General features: G+C 52.3%; 1 protein-coding gene across 1 annotated transcript in view; it reads right to left on the bottom strand.

Annotated features, from left to right (window-relative positions):
- Positions 1-7: 7 nt before the first annotated feature.
- LOC104167927 (lymphoid enhancer-binding factor 1-like) overlaps positions 8-10,927 on the bottom strand; it is a gene marked incomplete at its 3' end in the record, with an annotated part of 59,552 nt that continues 48,632 nt past the window's right edge. The window contains exons 2-5 of the mRNA XM_009708328.1: positions 9,548-9,680; positions 6,325-6,415; positions 440-550; positions 8-170 (exon numbers count right to left, since the gene is read on the bottom strand). Coding sequence (XP_009706630.1) covers positions 8-170; positions 440-550; positions 6,325-6,415; positions 9,548-9,680 — 498 coding nt within the window. The remainder of the gene's footprint in view (positions 171-439; positions 551-6,324; positions 6,416-9,547; positions 9,681-10,927) is intronic.

The raw sequence follows: 10,927 nt of genomic DNA on the forward strand, positions 1-10,927 counted from the left end.
CTCTTACCCTCCTTCCCAAGATCTGGTTGATAGCAGCGCTCTCTTTCAGGGTGCACTCGGCAATGACTTTTGCCCGCATTTCTTTCATATACAACATGAAAGCATTCAGGGGCTTCTTGATAGTGGGCTTCTTGGCTTCCTTCTCTCTCTTTGGTTCTGGTTGAGGTTTCCTTGGTGGGACCAAAGGAGGAGCTGTCAGCATTAGAGCTACCTTCCAGCTTGGCTGCCAGTCAGCACCAAGCTCAGCAGAAGACTCAACACCAAACCAACCCAACAGCATGAGATCTGCACCTTGGCTGTACGCCATTGCCTGATGCAGGCAGAGCTCGGTGTTCATCCATCCCCCCCTCCCTCCCCCCTCTGCAAGCATTAATAGTGATAAATTAAATGGGTATTAAGGCACTAACGCTGTTGAGCCCTGCCGGCACTCCCAACTTACATATTTCGGTCATAGTGCTCCATCTCTTGCTTGCCGGAGTGGGGCACGATGGCGGGGTGCGGGATGCCAGTGGTGTGCATGCCAGAGCCCAGCATCAGTGGGTGAGTGAACCTGCAACAGAGTACGGATGAGCCGTGCCGGGAGGGCTGTGCCAGGGATGCTCGGGATGCTCGGACAGCTGGAGCGGCGTGTCTCACAAGATGACACTCTGACGTGGCAGAAGCAGACGGTAAGCGGAGGGAGGACACGGAAAGCAAACTCATGAGTGCTGCCAGGCTGGCATGGGGCAGGCAGTGCCCACCCAGACCCCTGGGTCACCCCTGCCATGCTGGCAACGGGCATGGCCTAGCTGTGGGCACACAGGTGGAAAGGGTCTGGGTGCTGCTGCGAGGAAACCAGCCTGCCGCGGGAGCCAGCCTGACCAAGATCAAGGGCACTTTCAACCAGCGGTTTCAGCTACTCAGGTCTCTGTTGTTGCAATATCTTATTAGCACTGCAGAAAGGAACAACAAACTCAACCCAGGGTTTGGATGGGAGAGATCAGGACCATCCCACACCTTTCTTTTAATGGAAATAGCCTAAGTCTGAACATGAACCAAACTGCAACTCTAGGAGGTGCACCTTGCCTAAGCAATGTTCTCCACCAACACAAGACCGAGATCACGAGAGGTTTCGCTACCTTTCAGGCCTCATTAGCTCTCTCTCGAGTTTTAGAGGGTAAAGCCAGCGCAGTCAGCTTTGCCAAGCTTGCCACTTTATGACTGCAGCTTGAGATGGCAGACTTGCCCATGGGAGATTAACTGTTCATTAGATATGCTGGCACGAAAAGAAAAGCTGTTTAATTTAATCCACCAGCAGAGTCTGATCCTTATCTGACCAGGTGTACTTTCTCAGCTGCAGCAGTGCTGCAAAATCCACCCCAAAATCCTGCGAGCAGGAGCTCCTGCACCGGGCTCAGGGAGGCTGCTGGCCCTCCGCGGGGATCCGTTAGCTCCTCTCCCGCCTTCGCCTTCGAGGCCGGGCAAAGTGATGCCTCAGCGAGCAAGGAGGGCTGGCAGCACGCCCTCGCCTCTGCTCCAGGGCTAAGGGCTTGCATGGATCAAGGGTTGGATGGATCGAGGTTTTTGCATGGCTAAAGGTTTGCATGGATAAGGGTTTGCATGGTTTTCCTGCGGGAAACCTCCACTAATGGCTCTTCAGGACAACACGAAGCAGAAGCGAAAGCCGATGCATGAGCACACGCAGCGTGCACAGGCATCCCCGCAGCACTGCCGTCCTCGCTGCGGCCACGGGGGCTTTGCCCACCAGCACACCCGGAGCGGCTGGGCTCTGTGATTTCCATCCACAGGGGATATATTTTGCTCACTGGGACATCACTGGGGTCTAGGTATATTTACGGAGGACAAAATTTGATCTTGGGTGACCATAAACTTGCAATATGAATGCTCCAGGGCTGTGTTACATGGCTCAACCCGCTCAATATTTAAGGCAGGTCATGCCGCTGGGCCAGGTCCTCACGGGGGGAAGCAGGGCAGCGACGTGACCGGCTCCTGCCGACCCCTTCCCGTGTGCAGGGTCCGGCCCACAGCTGTGCCAGCCCCGCACTGCCCGATGATGGGATGGGGAGGCAGAAGCTGCGCTTACGTCTCAGAGAACGGACTTGTGCAATGGGAGGACAGCAAATCGCTGCTCCGCTGCCTGTCCTGCTTTTAAGGCTGAGACCAAGTAAAACAGCTCGGTCTCTGCAGAGCAAAATGCAGCAGCAGGAATATGTTCAGATTAGGGTTAGCGACAAGGAACAAAATCCTGAGCAATAGATTTCACCCTGTTTTCCCAACGCTGAGCTGAAGGCAGGGGTTTCCGGCTTTGTTTTGACTTCTGCTGATTAAAACCCAATCGTTGTGCATCCTCCAAGGATGCTCAATATTTCCCTGAGCACCCTTTGGACCAGACGCTGCCTAAAAGTGCCTTCTCTTCCCACGGCTGCCCTGGGGAAGGTGCGTGGCCGTCCCTGGGTGGCCGTGGTCTGCTGCAAGCTCCTACCGCACAAACTGCAAGCTGCGAGACCAGCCGAGCTGCTGCCCTGTCTCACACAGCTCATACTCACCTGGAGAAAGAAGCCCCAGTAGAAAGCGCTGACGAATACGGCTGTCTAAATCCACATGACGGGAGCGGATAGACAGACTGGCTCTGCCTGGGATCAGGAAGAAAGAGTCTATAAAGTATCCACAGCTACGTGGTGTTTCCTAAAGATACCCTTTGCTAAGAGGACTCGGAGCACCGATGCCCCAGGAGCTCTGCCTGGTGGGATGCTCGAGGTGTCCCCTGGGCTCAAGGGACAGTGCAGGACTTGGACTTTATTGTGGGAGAATCTGGGCCTCCCTGCAAAGGTTGGCTCCAACTCTGACCCCTCTCCGTCCCTGGTGTTGAGTAACACTACAGCTTTGAGTTTATCCCATTAAAATGCAAAATGCAGAGGTGTGCTAAAAAATTAGATGTTGCTATTGCAAAGAAGAAGTTGCTTAAAAGAGCACAGTTTGACCAAAAAACTAAAGCCTGGTCAGAATCTCTCTCTGTGTGGTGCATAAGAAGCTGCATGGTCACGGACTGCACTGGGAAGATGCCCAAGCACGGGAACCTCCTGGTGTCCGGAGGGAAAGCACCTACTCTGCCCATGTAGGTGCTTCAGAAATGCTCTGATTTCCCCAGCACATCGCTCTAAGGCTGCCCATCATTTTTAAACAAGCCAAAAGCTCTGTCCTACATTTCTTTTGAAAGTTGTTTCATGCAGGGGACCAGGCGTGTACCAGACCTGGCGCTGGAGATTATTTCTGAGGTAGTAAAATAACTATGCAGGAAGTTTCTTATTGTTCCCAGCAAGGGAAAACCCCCCTGTTTTCATATGGAGAGAGCTCAAAAATACCTTGGCTTGTTCTGCAAACCCGCCAAAAGATGCTCCCAGCCTAAAACTGCGCATGGAAACCAAGATGCCCGAGGAGGGCACGATGGGGCGCTTAAACCCGCGTCGATGCTTGTGCTCCTCTGGCCAGGCTGCACAGAGCTGTGCTTAAGACCAGCACCAGCTATTTTCAGTTCTAATAAGGAAAAAAACCCAACAACAACAACAAAAATCCCATTATCGTTAAATGCGCTGCCCTGCAAAGGACCGAGCTCCTGGATGCCAGGGGTTTTTCAGGGCTAAAGACAGTTTCTGCCCTGAAGAGGAATAACGACAGAGCTGCGGCAGTCAGGCCCTTGAGCCGCGCTGGGGAGGAAGGAGGTTTCTGTTTGTGCCGCTCAGGGAGCTGCTGTGTCTCGGCTTGACCGAAATCTGCAGGATCTGTCTGTAGGAAAGGCAGCCGAGGCGGTGGGGCTCTGTTTACACCCTGCCAGGCAGAAGCCCTCTCCCACCCCTTAGATGTCGGCGGGTATAAACACACCAACAGCCAAGTGCTACTGCGCATCGGGAAACCGAAACAACCTTTGAAGTTGAAGGCGGCTGCCCCAGGGCCGAGAAAACCCTCGGAGCTCATTCCAGAAGCGACATGCGTTACTGCAGAGGGTGAGATATTGGGATGGAAAAGGAGCCGGGCACTCGCAGCTTCATCCAAAGTGATTCTGACGTGCAAACTAATGCAATCGCAAAATCAATCCCTGATGGTTGGGAATGCACGATTACAGTCTGTATCACCCAGGGATGGGAGGGCGGCTTGGAAAAAAGATGTGGGACGGCCATTAAGGGGCTGTCGTGGTACTGCCGGCACTCGGCCCGGGGAGCGGGTGAGCAACGTGGTTCGCGGGCTCCCAGCTGATGTTTGCTGCCAGGCTCCCGTGAGCAAAACTCACTCGACTGGACTCTTGGAGGCTTTTACCTGACTGTCATCCCAGGTAATTACAGAGGGTGAGTGCAGCTCCTCCTCCCAAAGTGCTTGGTGAGAACAAAGCCCATTTCTGCCCAGCTCCTGCCTGCTGCTTGCAGAGGAAAAGCTGCTTCCCGTGCGTGGCTGTCCTGACTCGGCAGCCAGCTCGGTGGCACAGGCACAAGCATCCCTCGCACGACCATCCCTGGCACAACCATCCCCGGCACACGGCCCCTGCTGCCCGCTGCCTCCTGCAATGGGGTCAATGCTGCCACAAACCTGCTTCTGCTCTGCCCGATGTGCTGAGCCTTAGCTGAGGACTGGGCACTTCAGCAGTGATTTTGGGGCTCTTTCCATCTATTTTGGGCAGGTAAAAGGATGAGCAAAGGCTCTATTACAGACACACGTGCTTCAAGGTGCTGTTCTCCACTCCGTCAGGCCATTTGTTGCTTTACCGTATCTGCTCTATTAGTCACTAATGAACACGTCTGACAAAGTTGCCTGAGGATCCCAAACCCCGCAGACGCTGGAGCAGCTCTCAGCAATGCAAACTCCCTCTGCCACCAACCGACCGACAAAACCTCTGTGCAAACCAGACGTCTTTTGCTCTGTGTGCCCAGGGCTGCCCTTAACAGCATCCCACCCCAAGAGTGGACCTTGCATTTGGCCAACAGGCCCCTTTCTCACCCCCAACCATTTCTTTCATGTCATAGTGCAGTCACCCCAGTACTTGTTTTTCCTGAGGATGAATCACATCGTATGAGGAGTTAAATCATCGCCCAAGAGTAGCAGATTTAGCACAGAAGGCAAAATGTAATTTCTTTGAAGCCAAACTCTGTATCAAAGGCCTCAGCCTCTGTTTCCTTGTGGTTAAATATCTGGAACATGAAATTTGTAAACAAAACAAAACAAAAAGCTAACATTTCACTTTGTGTTTTAATATGCTTTGCCTCTCCCATTTTGCAGTATGTTCTTGTACCTGGAGGTCTCTGCCGGGTTTTGCTGGGGTTTTACCAGCCAGCACCAGGGGGGGATTTGGCTGCCTGCCCTGGCGATCGCCCTCCCCACACTCACCCCCTGTCCTGGCTGTCCCGACTCGTCACCTGCAGTCACCAGCAGTCACCAGCCTCCCCACCAGCCTCTGTAAGGTCCCTGCGTCACCAACGGGGATTAAAAATTAATCTGAAGAGTGATGATGCCCACACGGCACTGCCCGCCAGACCTGCTCCCTCCGTGGGCTTATGATCACCATGACAAAAGCTGATGGCAATGACCATGGAGGACATACCAGTGTATTTTTAACTCGTGTCCCTGGGGCAGGTTTCCCAAGGGGCTCTGCTTTGTGGGATGTTCCTCAGGGCTGACCCATGCAGGGGGGACATTTTGGGAATGCTCTAGCTCATGGACCCTCCTTCCCTGTCCCCCCCCCCGGGGCAGTGGATGCCACCGAGCTGGCTGTGCTGTGGCCAGGCTGCAGGTACCAGGGTCGTTTGCCGGGACAGGTCTCTACCACGGTGTATTTGTTCCCTGAGTGTCAGACCCCAAGCAGCATTGTGGTCTAGTGGATGGAGCATCCCACTGGATTGCACCACACCGGTGGCACGCTCAGGGAAAGCACTGTTTGTGTCGAAGATCTCAGCAAGAGGGAAAATTACCTCCTACTCAGAAAGGGAGGCTTTTGTTGTGATTAGGAGAGGTGGGTGGGAAGCTTTCCCTGTTTTTCCTAATCCGCACAAGGCAGCTAGATGTAAGGCAGGAGACAGTTTTGAATCGAGCAGGTGGTAACCCCGCTCCAGGGATGCCCCAGCTGGGACAAAGCCTTCAGCCTCTCCACAGATCTGCTCCCCATCTCTAAAACAGGGCTAAATCCCCCCTGTCACACAGCACACAGGAGGGATGAAGCTGGGGCAAAAGCACCGTAGAGGTTACAGAAAACGGCTGCACGTGGTTTGTTCAATAAACCATCCCCTGTACGGAGCGGCCGGCGAGCTGGGGACTGCATGGGGCCGAGCCCTCCACACTCACCATCCCATCGACGGCGTGATCTGTCCGACTCCACCAGGAGGGAGGGGGTAGAAACCAGGGATGTCTGAGGTCTGGGAAGGACGGTGCACACCTGGGAGAAGGGAGAAGGAGATGAGTTGGACCCAGCACTGTGCTCCCCGGCTGAGCTGGAGCCCTCCCGACCCCCTGGCTGCTCCATCTACAGGCACTTGTGGGCAGCAAGGAATATATGTGAAATAGCTGTCTGCAAGTCTCAGGATATTATAATTGCCCTTTTTATTGCTGTCATTCTCTCTGTGGGGATGTGATGGGTTGTCCACCTTGCTGCAGAATCACAAACACTTGTGTAATGGTGAGGGGAAAGCAGCTTGCTCCTGCACAAGCATCATCCCTGCTCCGTGCCACCCTGAGGCCAAGCAGCAACTTGCTTTGATAAGGATTTGATGAACTCCGGACATCCCTCTGCCCTTCTCAGAGAGCCTGTCCAGGTCTACAACTGATGGTCAAAGCCATTCCTACACCCCCTGCCCATCAGTCATCCCTGGGACTCCACATGAGCGGCCAGCGGGGATGCTCCAGCAGGCATCACTTCTATCACGATTTGAAACAATTTGGGTCCCCGTTCAAAGCAATCATTTTGTGGGCTCTGTGGGTGCCAAGGAACAGCGGAGGTGGGTATGGTGCCAGCTGGGAATTCACCCTTCACATGGGGAATCCCTGCGTAATCTTCAAAGCCGCTGGCACGGGCAGCATGACCAGAGCAGACAGCTGCAGCGTCTACCCATTTATATGTGGACTTGAAAACCTGCGGAGCCCAGGTTGCTGGCAAAAGCAGCCTCCTGTCGACCCCCGGACCGGGAAACTGGAGGGGAGCTGGGGCTGAGCTCTGCCGCAGCATCGTGTAATGCTGATTGCTGATGAGCCTCAGACAAAAAAACTGTGTACAGAGATTGTCCAGCAGCACCCCTGGGCAGTAAATACACTGAATAAATTGGGGATTAGTTGCAAGCACTTTGCAAACTCAGAAGTCTCGATTATTCTCCTAGGTGTATTAATGATAAGTTATTAATTAGGAATGACACCAGCAGATTCCAAGCATCTTATTAGGAGTTACCCAAAATAAATACATCACTGAACTGAAAGAAGTATACAACTTAGTATGAGATTTACCTACAGCTGTGCTCAAGTGGGACGCAGCAGCCCACTGAAGGTCAAACAAAACCGGCATCCGCGTGAGGCAGCTGCCAGGATTTCCTGAGATTTGCACCTCCAACAATACAAGCTGCGTAAGCCAGAGCACAAGTTTTTCTCGCTGGTCCAGTGGTTGGGGCACCAGCCACTGACTCAGAAGATCCTGCTTCTATTTCCTTGTCTGTGTGTCCTTGGGCTACTGTGAGATACTTTAAAGGGATGCTGTGAGAATGAGTACGATGGTGACTCTCAAGCGCTTACACTAGGTGATAATGGGAGATATTTCGGCAATGAAAATAGAGATGGGACACATCTAGAATGAATGGAGAAGGAAACCCTCACCCCAGCATGGCAGAGATGGGGCATGCAAAGTTGATCACAGCTGCACCACAGAGGCAGGTCCCAGCTGAGGATGATGGTCTGAACCTCTCCACAAATAGGACCTGGGGGGTCTCTGGGCTGGACAGACCCCCCTGCCTCTGATGTAAATGTACAGGCTAAATGAGAAAGGGGAGACTGGAAAGTGCCTGCACTGAGGGTGCGGGCGGCTGTGCAGCCAGAGGTCAGCTTCCCAAAATTACTGACCCACCGCAGAGATGAATGCTTAGGGACTACTCCAGGGCCAGTTGTAGCCTCCATGGAGGGACAGGACCAGCTCATCCCTTGGGTGAGCTGCTCCTGTATTGCTTAAGGCTTTCCAGGCTAATGGTGAGTCCCTGGAGGCAGCTCACAGTGAGGGGCTCTTGGAGGGAGCAGAGCTCTGCACGGCATCTGCAAAGGCAGTGGGAAGGAAGGTGTCTTGGGTTGCCTTCCCGGGAGACTTAGAAATCTGCACGCTTCCTCTCAAGATCTGGAAGTCTGCCATTAGCTGAGCTTTTAATAGGTTTATTTTGTTAACTCCTCATAATTTTCTGCTGAGTTTATTATGCTCTGGTGTTTGAGAAGCAATGTGCTGGTTGGAAGAAAACCAGGATGTGCCTGGGGTATCCCTTACATTGGACCTAAGTCCTCCCCATCAGCATCCCTGATGACTCCAGCATGTGGCCTGTGGGTTCAGACCAGGGATAATTTAGCAGAGCCTCCAGCCAAAAGCATCCTCGATACCCCATCGTCTCATCAGTGATGTCAATGCAGTGAAGCAATGTCTCTCCGACAGTCTGGATCGCTCTTGGGTGGAGGCCTTTGCCCAAATCACAACAGTTGGTTTTGTGCCTCTGTTTTCGCACTGATTTCTGGGCTCTGATGGACCCTGAACCCCTTCTTGAATGTAGTTTGTCACAAAACTGTAAATTTGCTTGCTTTCACATGAAATCAAGATGAGGTTTTGTGCAAAAGCCTGGGTAATCTGAACAGATGTTGAAAGATTCTGTTGCACTAATGTAAGGTTGAGAAGAGTTTGATTTTACACTCAGCTTGCCAGTAACCCACGAAGAATGACGGGCTCGGGTGAATTCCTGTGTACATACCTATATTTTACAGTTCAGGGTTTAACCTCTCCCTAGTGTACTTTCCTCCGCAGCCTCACAAGCTAATTGACGTGTCCTGGACTCACACAGAAACCCAAAGAGCCAAACCGTATAACAACCACATAACGTGTGGCTACGGACACACACATGTAACAATCCAGTCAGCTATCAGACACCGATCCTATTTAGTCAAAATATTTCCTGTTTCAAGCATTTATTTTCTCAAAATGACAACCTGACAACAGTTTGGGTATGAGTCAAAGGAAAGATTACTTTCCATTTTCTAGTTGACTCTCATGCATCATCTCGCAGGCTCTGGTCTGCTCTCAAGCTACATGACAGCTTGCACAGAGAACTGAGCACACTTGATCAGCACAGTTGGCACTTTCAATATCAAACCCCTCTTGTCTGGGATTACAAAGCATTGCCGATAAGGTAAATAAACGCCTACCATTAAGCAATGCCCCAGTTGACCAAAGCTCTTGATTTTTCCCATTGATTTGCGACCAGGAAGGTGACAGCCTTGACATCAGTGGTCTTCAGCACTGTCCCCCTCCCACCACACAGATCCCCAGCGATGCCATTACCTTGTTTCTGGTTGATGTCGGCGGGCAAGTGGGGCGAGTGGGAGCCATGGCTGAAATGGTCGTTGCTGTAAGGGATGAGCGGGGTGAGCGGGTGGACTCCATGGGACGGCTGCACGACGGGAACTTTGTTGGACTGCAAGACACAAGGAGGGAGAGGGCTCAGAAGTCATCGGGCTCCATGAGGAAGGATGGTTGGTGCCCTTTGCAGTCCCGTTGTTGCAAGCAAGGTTGGGAATTACTAAAAGGCCCCAGTGATGCTCAAGGGCAAGGCAGAAAATGCCTTTGCCTACTTAAATAAACACTACAACATCCTGCAAGAATAATCCATAAACCAAGCAGGGACAACAGCTGAAGACAATTGCATGGGTAGGTGGAAAACAGCCAAAAATCAGCATGAAGTTTTCAAAATTTTGAAGGACTTTTATTTCATTCATTTCCAGCACCTTTTATTCCAGGACGAATGCTACAAGCATGTTACCCAACACATTGCTCTTGTCTTCTGCCTTGTGCTACCACAGGGTCTAACTCTGGACTTTCATATCCTGCACGTTCACTTTGAAAGCCACGCTCAGGCTTTCCTAACCAGGGCTCTCAAGCAGGGAAAGCCATGCTGAGGGCAAAGCCCTTGAAAACACAATGTGGTCACCAGCAAGCCCTCGGGCTGAAATCCTCCTTGGTCTGAGCTCCAGCCCTGGGAGAAGGACAGGAGGGGGCTGAGGAAGCGCTGGGGATGCAACAAACCCAGGAAAATTTAGCAAAGAAAAATCTGTCTCCTCTTGCAGCTGCTCCTGGTTATGCACAGCGAGGCCATCGGAGCCCAATGTCTTTGTACAAAGTGCTTTTTTATGAACACAACGGGGAGTACTTCTGCATGTTGGAGCAGAGAGAGGGGAACCTGTTCAAAAGAGCTGCACAACTGTAAGGAAAACACACACACACACACTGCTGTCTACCGCCAGCCTCCTCGCCTCGAGCATCTCAAGCTGCTCCCAACATGCCCGGTTTCGCCCATGGTTGCCTTTAAACCCAAACTGACTTCGCCTTGCTGGTGGAATGTTAGGATTTGTCCCAGAAAAATATAGAAAGAGAAACAGGACTGACAGCTCCCCAAAACAGGGAGAAAATGAGAACAGACCAGGTAAGACAGCTCTCCAGGGGCTAGGAGCCGGGTATTGCTACCCAGACCTCTTGTGTCCCCCCAGGACATCTACAGATGATTTGCTGCGTGACTTTTGACAAGTCATTTATGATCTCTGGACCTGATTCACTGGTGCCTTTCACTTCGGTAATGATTTTGCTCAGGCAGAGCAAGCACAAAACACCCATCGGCTTTAGTGGAGGTGGTGTGGCTGGGGGCGATGGGTCTGGGGGCACCTTACC

Source organism: Cariama cristata, unplaced genomic scaffold, assembly GCF_000690535.1.
Source record: "Cariama cristata isolate BGI_N322 unplaced genomic scaffold, ASM69053v1 scaffold11439, whole genome shotgun sequence".
Classification (NCBI taxonomy): domain Eukaryota; kingdom Metazoa; phylum Chordata; class Aves; order Cariamiformes; family Cariamidae; genus Cariama; species Cariama cristata.